This window comes from Rhipicephalus microplus, chromosome 6, assembly GCF_043290135.1.
Source record: "Rhipicephalus microplus isolate Deutch F79 chromosome 6, USDA_Rmic, whole genome shotgun sequence".
NCBI classification, from domain to species: domain Eukaryota; kingdom Metazoa; phylum Arthropoda; class Arachnida; order Ixodida; family Ixodidae; genus Rhipicephalus; species Rhipicephalus microplus.
In genome coordinates, this window is record NC_134705.1 from 202,195,491 (window position 1) to 202,210,096 (window position 14,606).

The 14,606-nt window shown below is 48.9% G+C and overlaps 1 protein-coding gene across 1 annotated transcript; it reads left to right on the plus strand.

The window, feature by feature from the left end:
* The first annotated feature begins 1,858 nt into the window (after window positions 1–1,858).
* LOC142765820 (uncharacterized) lies at window positions 1,859–12,386 on the plus strand. The gene is made up of 4 exons (XM_075867619.1): window positions 1,859–2,882; window positions 7,090–9,291; window positions 10,088–10,671; window positions 11,873–12,386. Exons 1-4 carry the CDS (start codon window positions 2,595–2,597, stop codon window positions 12,333–12,335), a joined length of 3,537 nt encoding a protein of 1,178 aa, XP_075723734.1. The 5' UTR covers window positions 1,859–2,594; the 3' UTR covers window positions 12,336–12,386.
* Window positions 12,387–14,606: the final 2,220 nt, after the last annotated feature.

Here is a 14,606-nt window from a genome sequence, read left to right on the forward strand (position 1 = left end):
CCTTACTGTACAAACCGAGACGGAATGTCCATCGAGACAGAATGTCCAACCAAGACGGAATGTCCATCGAGACAAAATGTCCAATGAGCCTGAATGTCCAACTGAGATAAAACGTCCACCATTGTGCATTCGGTCTCAATGGACATTCCGTCTCGTTGCACATTCAGGCTCTGAATCGTCCCGACGGTGCGGTGATCTTCTAAACTACAGTTAACTGTATTCTGAACAGAAAGAAACCTTCGCCGGCAGCTCCCCTTTGAATCCTGACATACTCAGCAGACAGTGGGAGAACGCGACCGCACCACGGGGACACTGCCCTTCCTTTACTTCAAGAGCTTGCGACGAGTCGGCGAAGTCGCGGCAAACATCTCGGGCCTTCTCACCCCCGAAGGAAAATGCCGATCAGGCTTCGAAACATCGGGTTTCTTAATATAAATATTGGCTGGAGTTTTCTGTTGTTTTTTCTATTCTATTATCCCAACCAAGCAGACTTCTACCTAATGTTAACCTTTGAAAGAATACAGATATCTGTGTTACATGCCTTAAACCCGGAGCGTAAAGCTGGTTGCTGTGTTTTGTAGCCTGCCTGCATTCCTTGGAGCGTACAAAAAGCGCGAACGCTTAGGTATGAGTAACTTGAGCCTGAGACTCAGCCCATGTCGTCAAGCTTTTCGCAAAGTGGACTGGGCCAACACAATGACGGATGAGGGATCGCCGGAAGTGCTTTCGCGTGTCAAACCTGACTATGAATGGAAATGAGTTTGAATAAGAAAAAAACAAAGAAAAATACGAAAAAACAGGCCCTACTGTGTTGTGTCAGTACGGAGTCCTGAACTGCAGACTGCAAGCTGCTGCAAAAATTTTTCACCCATCCTCTCCCATCTTCTTGGTTAAAAATAAAGGGCGCATTATTTTTATTCTCAATCACTCTGAAATATTAGATGCTGTTATTTCTGACCTTGAAAATATACGAACTATAGTCGGTGTATATTGGATGTCTGGAAGGTTTGACCGCAAAGGCATGTACACACATAAACACAAACACTTCAGTGCATAACACCAACGTTTATTCGTATTACAATTTTAAAGACTGTTGCAAGCGTGTTTTGCGAAGTTACCACGTGGCTGATGGAGGTGCTCACTCTCCTTTCGATTGATGAATCTCAGCTTTACAAATACCCAAACGTTTGAAAATTTTCAGCTTAAAACCAGAGTTAACTGTACAAATCCGAATTGCCAAAAATATTACCGGCGGGTGTTTATCAAGTTTTTTTTTTCAGATTAATACGAAAACATGGAGCTCTATAGTTATGCACCATGTTTCACAGTGATGGTGTTGCTAAAAGTTGCTGTTGAGCAGGATCCAAACGCGGTGAGGAGGAATGGAAGTGTAGTATCATGCGGCGGACGCGCCACACGGAGGACACGGCGCTGAAGCGCCGGCTGACACGAGGTATACAGCAGCCGATAGCCAAGAAGAAACTCTTTTATGTACAATGCCACGCATATATATATAGTTACTGTATATGCTACCTTTAGCTACCTAAAGGTAGCATATAAAGTAACTGTACACATATAGAGAGTTACTGTATATGCTACCTAAAGATAGCATATACAGTAATTCTACATGGATAGATGGATAAATGGATGGATGGATATGGCTGTACCCTTTAAATCGGGCGGTGGCTAGCGCCACCAAGCCGTAATACTTAATGAACCAAAAACTAGATTAATTTTTTTCCCTTAAATAGTGAGTTTGAAGATTCGTACTCGGCAATGAAGCGTTTATTTTTCACTCGTGCTTTGACTTTAGCCACCAATCAGATAAACTCCTTCTAGTTAATATTACCCACTTAAAGTCTATTCTGCCCTCCCTGTTCCTAAACCCCAGTGCTTTGAAAAACTCTGCTCCATCATCCTGAACTATAGGGTGAAGTCTTTTACAGAACATTATCAAGTGTTCGGCAGTTTTTTCTTCCACTTCACACGCACAGCATACTGTGTCTATATTTGGCCCGATATGTCTTCGTTCGCAACACTCCCGTCCTGGCCTCAAACAGTAGAGAACTACCCCGAGTATTATCATAGATCCTTTACTTGGTAATTTCCTGCTTGAAATTTCGATAGATCTCTAGTGCGTGCTTCTTAATCATGCCAATTCTCCACATATTGGTCTCAGCTTCCTTCACCTTCTTCTTAACCGATAATTCTTTTTTGGTACAGCCCCCTGCTGTTTTTGTATATATATACACACACACAGGGTAACGCTCCCTGAAGACAAAAAACGCTTTGCATAAAACCTAATCTGGCAACCACGAAAACAAAACCGAAACATTACAGAAAAAATGCTGTTGGGGTATGGTGCACCCTTCTTTGTTTAACAGGCATTGGAAAGAACGTGATACATATTCCTACTCTTTGAACTGTACTTGCTATCATACCTCTATAAAACGGGGGTGTAATCCTTCAGGACCTTAATAAAGTTTTCATACATCCACCCATTTCGCCCAACAACACGATTCCTTGCTCTATTTCATGCACGTGCCATTTCGCCCAACAACACGATTCCTTGCTCTATTTCATGCACGTGCCATATGTGTTCAACGATCATCATCGCTTTGATGAGCATGATCAGGGACGAAGAGGATCTGCGCGGCTGGCAGCCCAGCGGCTGGTACGAACCGTTGCATTGCTGCACTCGATGGTTCCTGCCGAAAGGCTGGATGCTCCGTTTGGCGGCTTCTCCGTGCCCCCTGCAGCGGGCGTCGCTGGTCAGCTTGCACGATGGCGCAGGCCGACTGGTGGAAGTGCGCAAAGTAGCGGCCGACGGTACCTTTCGTCTCCGAGGAATTCGCTACTACTGGGATGGCGTCACCTACCATGTGAGTTCAACTACTAGTCTCCCGGAAGGAAAATAATGAAAAGATGGGCTGGTTCATATGCGCGCTGGAAGAGACAACAGACGAACGGCGTATTGTGTGATTCTTCCTTCGTTCCTTGTCTGTTGAACCCACGTGCACTCTTCCAGTTCGCTGAACGAAAATTATGACATTACAAGCCATTTCCTCTCCACACGCTGCTCTCTTGTAGAAGGTCACGTGGGATTTTTGGACGGGGCTAACGTAGCACGAGCAATCTCGCGGAGCGAAATGCCAACATAGGTTGAGAATTTCAAAAAAGAAAAAAAAGCCTATATTACAGTATTGCGAGGACGAAAGTTCTAGCAGCGATGCATTAACAAACGCCAGGCTTGCGCGGAAAGCACAGCACAGTAACAGCGAAAGCTAGAAGAGCGACCTTTCAGAGCCTTTTCAAAACACTCATTGGGGTACTACTGCAAGCACATTTGCTTGATACCCCCTAGGACATTAATAATAAACTTACTGGGTAGTACACCGGCATTCGCTGCGCTTTTTGCCATTCTTCTGAGAAGCGTGGTATCCGCTAAGAACTTGCAAGGAATTTCGTGCCAATTGCAGTGGCTGACGACGATGAAGAATTATGGCTGAAGTGGGTATGCGCCACAGTTAATAGGGGAACAAGAACAAGCTTTTGCAATGGGTTGAAGCATTCGCCGGCTGAATCGTTACGCTATTCACATTGTGCGACGACTGGTTGTTCTTTCGCTGTTTTAAAACGCTTTATAAGTCGTATTAACGCGATTGCTTTCGCAACATCAAGCCTGCCTAAGGCACGTTTACCAACTAATCACAAACACCGGTGTAGCTCAGTGTTTGTTTTAAAAAAAGTGTAGCTTAGTGGTAGAATACTGGGCTGGCACCCAGTGCACCCAGGTTACAGCCCCACTGCCTTTGGTGCTAGGTTTTCTTTTTTTTTTCAATTTCGCGTGATGTGGTTACGGACACTGGCGGCAGCAGACAACTGCGCGTGACCCGAGATGTGATCTCGTAACAGCTATCGCTGCAAAAATGAAACGTCAAGTCGGAATTCGGCCAGCTGTTTGGACCGTTGCTAGCCAAACGGGTGGTCAATTCTGACGTGACGTTAGTTACATTTTAAGGCGAAAAATTTAGCGCGAACTAATACACACCACGAATAATAGGAGAGACGAGAAAAGCGCCAGTGCTCGAATGTTTGCTATGGCATTCGCGGCAACGTGCACTCCTCGAGCCATACTTGAGAGGTCACGTCATATCCGTCATAAATACCGATCGAGATACAGTTTGTTTCTCTTTCAAGCATATTCGGTCAAGCACTAATATCAATTCTTCCGAACACTCATAAACTGTCTCCCTGAATATAGATATTGATGTCAATTGTTATAGTAAAGTGGTATTGGAAACTCATTGTATTATATGAGAGCATGACTTAACCTAAGGGCCAAACGACTAGAATATCGGGAATTGAAAAATCTGTTCAGTTTATTCAAAGATTGTGAGCAGCTGGGATCTTCGCGGTACCTGGCAGAGCACATATCAATTACGGTATTCTTTTTACGTGGCAACGGAGATGTGTGTCAGCGCACTGGTACAAGATCGATGGTTTCGGTTCAACTTACACTTTATGTTAAAAGGGCACTGACACAAAATTTCGCGGGTGAGATTGCATATGGGATCGATTTCCGTGAACTTGCGTGTATCATCTGCAAAATATTTTATGCGAATTCACGATATTTATACGGAATACGGTAATATTTATGGGAATACGGTATTTTTTGCGAATATCGCGTGATGGTGGCCCCCCTGCTTACCCGACATCACGCTGCAGCCAGTAAAACGAGTAATTGCGATGACGTCATAGCCTCTCAGTTGCTGCGCTTGCACCAGCAACACTTTTCAGCGGCTGCTCGTGAGTCCCGTGGCCGCGGCGCAAGCGTCGAATTGTTTGGCGACACTGCTTTACTTCGAATTAACTTCTTGATGCGGACTGATTTGATTGATTGATATGTGGGGTTTAACGTCCCAAAACCACCATTTGCTTACGAGTGACACCGTAGTGGAGGGCTCCGGGAATTTCGACCACCTGGGGTTCTTTAACGTGCACCCAAATGTGAGCACACGGGCCTACATTTCCACCTCTATTTGATGCGGACTGTACGGAAGTGCGTCACAGTTCTGTGTACATACGTCGACTGAAAAGAAGTTTACCGATAGCTCGAGTGCCACTCCAAGAAAAAGGGTCACTTTGATGCGCCGCGATGGATCAGTGGCTCCAGCTGCTAATCCAAAGGGCGCGATCCCGCCCACGGCGGTCACATTTCGATGGATATATAGTTGAGGCCCGTGTACAGTGCGATTACAACAGATGGTCGAAATTTCAGGAGCCAGTGTCTCTCATGATCTTATTGCTGTTTTGGAACATAGCTAATAATCACTTTACTCTTTCGTTTCGTCACCGAGTTCAAAGCCACGTTGGCAGTAGCAGGAGACGTACGAGGTGTAATCAAGATATATAGGTTAACAAGGCTGAGCGGTTTAAGCCAGCTGAAACATTGAGTCAGTTCAGAACAAGATAGGTTTTGCCTTATCAAGCTTGTCGCGTTAACAGGCATCGGTATTGATGGGAGGGTAAATTTGTGGCATCTTCGGCTACGGTGCACTGGCAGCGTGACAGTGGAAAGGAAGTCACGTCAAACACCGCCCGAGTTTCACGCCCCGCTACGAGCCAGGCGAACGTGTGAGCCACAAGACTCGAATCGACGACAGCGGCACCGTCTGCGAGAGGCGCCATTCAGCAGACGACAATTTCTAGCGTTCTGTTTGTACAGGGAATAAATTAGAAAACGACTGAAAACCATACGTTGAGAGACACTTGCGAGACGCTATACGTGTCAAGTGGGTGACACGTATAGCGTCTCGCAAGTGTCTCTCAACGTATGGTTTTCAGTCGTTTTCTAATTTATTCCCTGTACAAACAGAACGCTAGAAATTGTCGTCTGCTGAATGCCCATCGCTAGCGCGACACGTGTGCCCCGAACTCTACGTGAGTGAAATGTGCAGTGTGTGCGCGAGCGCGAGAGCCACCCTGGCTCACATACTCTGGGGATGTGACGCAGACAGCGCGGACGGTCCGGTGTTACCGCCGCAAGTAGAACAGCGTGTGGGGTCTACGGACCCAGAAGACCAGCGAAGGGCCGTCCGGCAGCTCGAGGTCGCACTGGCGCTGCAAAGGCGAAAGGGGGACACCCTCAGTAACCCGAGCGGCGCCGGGGCACGAAGGCCTTGAGGTCGAGGCCCGCGTGACATTAGGACTTCTAGTGTAACGTGAGATAGGGTGAACCCCACGCCCTGCGCGGCCGGAGGGAATCCCGCATGCTGGAACCCAATAAAGTTTATTCTCTCTCTCTCTCTCTCAAGTGGGTGTGCGTCTGTTCTTTAAGTGGTTGTGCTGCATCAGTTTAGTACTAACTTGATGAGGGTTACGATAATTTTCGCATCGCCTTCGGCGTCCAGTGAAATCCTCGCAGTGAAGTAGCCTTCTGCGAGCACGGTTGGACGATGTAAACTCGCGCAAGTTTTTTCGTCCCATCCGGCCGTGTTCTGCGGCAGTACCAGCTGTAAATTGCGCCTGAAATTATGTAACGTCGCCGCGTCGTCTGCCAGCGTTCGCGGGCTGATGGGGTTGCACCACGCTCCACCGTCGTGCACTAGTGCCGTGGCCGGCCCAGACGAACAAAGCGGCACCACACGCGTGGTGCCCATACGAACGTACGGCACCGCACGAGCGCACAGAAAACGACACCGGTGCCGCCAGCCGAAGATGCCATTAGCACAGCTAAAGGCGAAGATTTCGATTGTGCCATGCATGGTGCCGTACCTGTTCTCGAAATTTTCAACCTTCAGAACGTGGCTTGATACAAGACCCGTCTTGTTATCGAATATCGAACACCACTGATGACAGTGCGGGTTTTAAATGTTTTTTGTGGAAACAAACCAGACGACGCATTCTCACGACGAGTGTGGCCAACTAGTGTCGTGTCATGTCACACATTATTGGCGCAACCAACAAAAGACGAGGCGCGAAAGAAAGCAACTTATATGACAGGGAAATGAAGCTATATAGGTACAGTTGACGCGACACATGATGTCTGTGATACTTGGGTGACTGTATCCATTCTTCGTCTGGCAGGAGGAGCGGGGTTTGGACGGTGGCAAGCTGACTTGTGGTCAACTGCTTGCCAGCACTGGGGTGCGCTCGGACAGGAGGCCGGCTCTACTGCTGCGATACGGCCTCAACAAGTACCCTTCCACAGCACCACGCCCTCAAATCCCAGGAACTCGATGGCTGGCGATAGGGGCGTTCCTATGGCTACTGCGAAGCCATTACCTAACAGCTAGCGTAGCAGCAATTGTAGTCATAGTGCTGTGGTTCTCAAGAATCTGTGAATGCTTAATGATCAAGTCACGCTGCGTCACCCAGCTTCGTACGACCCTCGCTCTTCCAGCTGCCACGGAAATTGAGTCCCGTCTGCTGGTTCCCGGCGACGTCATTGCCCTGAATCAGGGAGACAGGGCGCCCTGCGACCTGGTTTTGCTGTCTGGCGACTGCGTAGTAGACCAAGGTGACGTGGCATTGCCTCGCATGGCCGCCAGGTGGCGTTTGGAAGCTCCAGAGTGCGAACTCTTCAGTGTACATAAGCACCGAACAAGTGTCATCCTGCGCCCTTCCAGAATTGTGTGCTCGCGGGGACAACTTCGCGCTGTCGTTCTGAGGACGGGAACTTCCACGGAAAGCGCCGCGTTGTTCTCACGTCCGGGATGTATGCACGTCAAAGAAGGGCTCGGACCTGCTCAGTGGGCAGTCGCGGCCGTCGCATTCCTTCTCTCGCTTCTGCTTTGGCTCGGCCGAGACAGATTCACGTGGGACGAAGTCCTCCTCCGGGCACTGAGCCTTCACCTGCTGTTGTTCCCTCCTCGTGCTCTTCTCGCCAACCTACTTCTGGAAAAGGTCGCAGCATCGGCTCTGGCGTCGGCTGGAGCCACGAGCTCACGAGGCGCCCTGTTGTCGGTGGCATGCTGGGGACGAACCAATTCTGTTGCCGTTGACTGTGCAGGATGCCAGGTGGACGAGAAGTTGACTGGAATACTTTCATCGGGATGCCACGGGTTTGCCCCAGTCGTCGCACGAGGGCTGGCTCAGCTGCCTCAAGGGCATCCGCTCCGATGGGCAGCCGCTGCCGTGGGGTCTGCACTTTGGATGAACGGAAGTGACGCCATGGGACATCCGTACGAAATAGCAACGTTCACGGCAGCAGGCTCCGGGCTGAAAGCCGACGGCTACGGCTTGGACACGCCCCCAGAACCAGAAGGGCCACCGTTGAGGCTAAGCACCTTTGTGAACCCGTTTTGGAGCACCCAACGCCTCGACGAAGACCTGAGGCAAACTAGGGACCCACCGGACCTGGTGTCGTGCTGTATCATAAGGGTCAGCCGAAGCTGCGAACCACCTTGGACTACGGACGAAACTGGAAAGTACATCAGCACCACCAGTGACGCATCTGGAGAGTATATAAGAACAGCCATAAGCGAGTGCTGCGTGACGAAGCGATCGCCTTTACCCGAAGAAATTCCTCAAGTAGTGGTGCAGGCCAGCCATTTTTCTCCGTGTCCAGCCTTGTCAGCTTGTGCGCGAGCTATACAGCGCCTCTCGAGTCAACTGGTAAGTAGCTGCCCGATGTGTCCCAAGATACAGCAACCAACACCTTCTGTGACTCCACAGTTGCCAGAGCTGTGCTACAATGGCACGGAACAGGTCATCGAAGAAATCAAGCCAGAGGAATTGCTTCGTGAAAGAATTGAATGTCGCAGACTACGTGCGCTAGAATGCGAGCCCCGTCGCGCCGGCAGGGATTGTACCACGGTTCTGTATGAGACGAGAAAACACAAAGAGTTTGTTTGCATCGGTCGACCAGCTAACGTATTCCCGTTGTGCCGAGGCAGTCATCCAGCACCATGTAATGCTGAAGCCGTGTCAGCATCGTTTCACGAACGCGGTTTCGGCATGGTCGCCGTAGCTGGTGGCAGCTATCTCGACCTCGCCAACAGAGCAAGGGATGCTTTGAATTTCCAAGGCCTGTTGCTATTTGAACCCGTGATGAACCCGCAGGCTGCTCCAGCTATTGAAGAACTTCGGCGCATCGATGTGCGCCCTGTAGTCGTGGACGAGGCCAATGTATACCGCTGTATCGCCGTGGCCCGCTTGACAGGCATCGTGCTGCCCGATGAGCCACTCTTGCTAGTCTGCACCCGCAATACTGTGTTCGGGGGACCCGCCGTCGACATTCGCATCCTGGAGACTCCCTCGCTGTTCGAGATGCTGGCACCAAAACAAGTAATTCATCTGTAATTACACTTGTCTTATACAGGGTGTTGAAAGTCAACTTGGTTTTCTTAAAATTTAGCACTAGGCAGAATGTGAAAACAGCCTTTGCAGATAAATTATGCATACAGGGGGACACAAAGTGAAACAATAGTTACCGCTGTCAGCTGCCCAGTTAACCAAGATCGATTGATGAACTCTTTAGCCACTGCAGCAAGCGGGCATGATTGCATTGAAAAGTCGCAATTTTACACAGATCCACTAAAAAGATATGAAGCGAAGTACCTCTTTCCGTGGAAGCGCTCTTTTCTATCATTGTTCTTGTCGCTTCTGTAGTTACGCTCTAAACTACCTCCATGTTGCGCTGTTCGTACATTCACTTAGAAGAGCTCACCATGCAGCATGTCTGCTCCAAGATATCCTGCTGCAAAGTTTAAATACAGTTTGTATGGTTTATACATGCAGACAGTGAGTAAAAACAACATAAAGAGACAAACAACTGAAGACAACGGGCTGTGAATATAATACCCCTTTTTCTTAAGCAAATTAGGCTGGTTTGTATAGCCTTCATAGCAATACAATGTAATAGTATGACTAAATTTGAAAAAAATCTCCATTGAAACAAAAAGTGCTTTGATTAAACTTTTTCTGGACACAGCTATTACTCTAAATCATATGCGCTTTCCTGCTCATTTTTTTGTCACATCAGAGTGCTACAGACATTCAATAGTTTTCTCTTCAACATAATAAGCAAAATTAGTCACGTCAGTTGCTGTCAAGGCTCAACATTGTTGACCCTCCGATCCAGGAGGTCCGGCGTGCAGAAAGGCTGCACTACGCCCTGAGCTATCGCACATACCTCGTGCTACGCAAGCACTTCCCGGAACTGCTGGCTTCGGTGCAAAACACCGTGTCCGTGGTGGGAGGCCTGCCTGCAAGTGACGCCGCGGCCACGATACGACAGCTGGGAATCCAGACCGTGTGTGCCGCAGGCAGCTTAGGCCTAGCGGCGAGGCACCAAGGCGCCATTGTAGTAGGGCGCGCCGCATGGTCTGCCCTGGCCTGCGATTCCGTGGCCGACGTTCCCTGCATGGCGCTGGCCGCTCGCTGTGTCCTGGGATCTCGGAACGTGACGCTTGACTACGTGGCGCTCAGTGTGTGCCTGCAGGCTTGCGCCTTGCTCGTGCTGTATGCGCAGCGAGCCACCTTCACGGATCGCATGCACGTCTACCTGGAACTCGTGGCATGCGGAGGACCCACCGTAGCTCTCGCCATCTCACGTCGGTCCGAAGAGCAGCGACCTCATCCTCGCCAAGACGCGGCGGCGTTCGTGCTGCACGCTCTGTGCTGGCTCGCCGCTCAAGTCATCCTTCTCGGCCAACTTCACTGCAGGTGCGTGTCGTAGCTAAGTGGTTCAGGCTTAAAAAGACATAGACGACATGAAGTCGGCATAGACGTCAGAAATACTATCTTTCTCGCAGTGCTTTGTGCGAAGAAAGTGCTTAGTTCGAAATAAAATCAGTCTTTAGTGGCCCGCATACTGTTGGCATAACTCAAGCCCCTCGATAGTTGGCGGGCCAGTTGGTATACATACTGCGCGTGAAGCAGCACACCTAGATAGGAAAGCGCTGTGTGCTTCTTGTAGCCCTCTGCCTGTCTAGGTGTGCTGCATCACGCTCAGTGATTCAAACCTACGAAGGACTCTATGGTTCCCCAAAGCCGCCTTCAACTGGAGCTAAGCCAGCGCTTTCATCCTCTTGTATATAGGTTTGCCCCCTGCATCTACAATGCACGCTAAATTTTCCGGCGGTGACCACTGATGCTTTGTTATGCGATGTTTTCCGCAGATATAATTCCAACGAAGCACTTGATACTGAGGCATTGGTTGTGCAGTTTTAGGAAGCTGCATGTGATGCGCTCACTACAGTGCCAAAGTATGGCCGCCTTATGCGTATGCGCCTGTGCTGGTACCGTTTGCCGAGCGTCTGTTTACGCCACTCTAACACCAAGATACCGTGGCGTGAAATCTGTGTGTGCAGCCTAGCCTTCACTCTTGCGAGCCATGTTAACTAACTTTAATCAGTAGTCAAGAAAACTGAACTGTGTTGTGAAATAGCTAACATATAAATAAATGAATGAAAAGGCCACAGGGACACAGGCTATAGAGATAATACAGGTAAAATCAACATCTTTATTGTCTGCCAAACTAGGCATGCTGACCAAATTATTACCCACATAACAGGCTTGGCAGTAAAGAAACTGCACTCACTAAATTGCTTCACTGTAATTAGCAATCAATTACTTTTGCGGGCTGGTAATTGAATAATGAATTACTTATTACATTACCAATTACTCATGACTTACTCAGAAAGGAAAGAAAAAGTTAAACCAGGGCAGCTTTCTGCTGCTCTATGGAGCAGCAGCTGCTTCGTCAATGCAACTACGATTTCAGATTGCAATACGCATGTGCTGAAGGTAAAACGTGCATGAAAGCTGAACTTGCAAAAGTAATTTCATTACTTTCGGCCAGCTGTAATTTGAAACGAAACATTTACATCACGTTTGAGAAAGTTGCCACCTCTGCCGCATACAGAGAGTGGTACGAGCGCCTCTCCGAACGGCTGCAGCGGCGACTGGACGCCAGCGTGCTGTGCCTCCTGTCGTCGTACCAGCTGCCCCTGCTGGCTCTACAGCTGGCCACCTTCCATGGCGCAAGGCCCGTGGTGGTCGCCTGCGTGCTGCTGCCTATGGCCCTGACCACAGCGCTCATGTTCCCATGGGCAACGTCAATCTCCCTGGCCTTGGGCCTTCCTCGGTGGCCCAAGGACAGGGACACTGCATTGCTCAGGATAGCCATTGTCCTGGCCGCGCTCGTCAACCTGCTGGTCGACTGCCTAGCACAGCTCTTCGTGGCTCCCAAGTTTCGAAGCGAGCAGCTGCAAGACGACACGACCCATGTTCCCGTGGCCTCGACTCATATTGGTCAAATGCCTCCGCGGATAAGCATGGCGAAGCAAAATGAACCATGCCGACTAAATTTAGATACCTTGGTTTAATATTAGAAAAACTAAAAGCGCTCAACAGTATCTGTTGTCGTGATGACGTCACACTCGATTCACGTTACTGTACTGGCGGAGCCTCCATGTAATGGAAGTGCCCGACTGACGTAGTATGAGGAATTGGTGTTCTTCTGAAAAGCTTGAACGCCTTGCGAATTTTAATTTATGAAACCGAAGTTCACATTTGCAAGCCATTTATTTGTGGTATGAGTCAGACCACCTCGCCTATTCTGCCCAGGTTTGAGAGTCTGGGTAGAAGCCACTCCTGGAAGCCTTTCAAACAAACAAAAAAGCACGCATTAGCAGTAAATGTCCCTAGAGCTAAAGGCGGTTTTTAAAGCGCCACACACCAGGTTTGACAATTTTGAGCTGACAGGCGCAATCATACATGGGGCGTTCACGATCGTGTCTAGCAAAGTTTGCAATGCTGCGTACCGCGGAAATGGGTAAATTTCAAGATGGATGCTTCTCCCCCTTCCTTTCACAGGTGCGCACCCTAAAAACGAGGGCATGACGTGCACGTATGAATGGCGCTATGTACACGGCAGAGCAGTGACGTTGGTCCTTTACGTAGACAACTGTGCCGAGACATTGACAACAGTAACACGTGACATGACGAAAATTAATTACCATGACATGCATAGTTTACATAATTTGTTGCTTGAAGAGATTATTAAAACTTCAGATAAATACTGAGCTGTAATAAGAAAATGTGCACTTCTTTTTTTTCCATTGTTTCACGTGAATTGCAACGAGATGCGGGGCTAATGTGCTAGCGTTTCGAATATGTTCGTGTCTCCGCGGTCAGTGCATCAAGCAGACGACAGCCGTGGAAGCGAAAGTAACGCTCCTACGCGTTCACACACTTATTACACACTTTTAATTGGACGTACGAAGTTGTTTACACTGTGAAAATTACATTGCGTACGGTGCAAGCAAAGTGTGCGACAACACTTTTAGTTTAACGTACATTGATGCGTTTGCGAGATGCATGGGTTTGGAATGCTTATCGGTGCCACCGACGTTAGAAGTATGCTAAGTCACAGTACCGTGGTCCCAGTAATAACGTGGCCTCTGTGATCTGCATGAAAAACATCCCGACTGCGAGGGTAAGTGCCACTAGCGTACAAGTCAGGCCGTCGCATTCGCTGTGTAGATTCTTAACATCGTTCCTGAGTGCACTGAATGCTCATGTTCAGCTTTGTCGTATTGAACTTGGGTGCGCAATGTAAGAACAGCGTCTGATCAGGCATGGCTGCACTGGATCGACCCCAGCGTTCTATCCAGCGCTGCTGCGGATGGGGCTTAGCGTACCACACAGGAAGTGATGGCATTCCAGGTATTTATGACCTTACGATGTCCTACCGGCACATTGAAAGGTTAGGTTCTCAAAAACGTCTCAAAACGTTAGGCTCGCAAAACGTCCAACACGTGTTATGTTGCACCATGAATAAAAAAAAATGTACCAAGGTATTTATGGGTTCATTCGCCAAAGGCCTAGCAGAAAGAGACGCGTTCCCGCACACAACCTATCGAAGGCAATTCTTGATGACTTCCTTCAGTTCACGAGGAATTTCTTCTGAATCGTCAGGATGCCGGAACTCGCCGCTTGAATTTACCTTGCCTGGCATGAAGACATCGTCTTTCATTGTGAAATACACATGCCTTGCATCAGGTCCGCTGTTGCTGTCTGCGTCGAACGCCACTGCTGCCACCATATACTCTCATTCTGTTTTTTTCATTTTCAAGGTCTCGCAAGAACCTAACATAGCAAGCGTTGCGTTACGTACGCAGAGTCTTGTCTCGGGCGTACGCACGCATCTCTGGAATCTATATGTTACTGCCCCGCCACGGTGGTCTAGTGGCTAAGGTACTCGGCTGCTGACCCGCAGGTCGCGGGTTCGAATCCCGGCTGCGGCGGCTGCATTTCCGATGGAGGCGGAAATGTTGTAGGCCCGTGTACTCAGATTTGGGCGCACGTTAAAGAACCCCAGGTGGTCGAAATTTCCGGAGCGCTCCACTACGGCGTCTCTCATAATCATATGGTGGTTTTGGGACGTTAAACCCCACATATCAATCAATCTATATGTTACTTACTGCACATACGCAGTTCTCTCCCATGGCAGTGCTGCGTATGCGGGATCATTAGATAAGCCCAACTAAAGGTGTCTATTGTGCAATGGGACTTGCCGTCTGTTTCGTGTTACAGATTTCCGCAATGCGTGGGATCTGCCAATTTTTTCTTCATTTTTCATGTAGAAACCATTC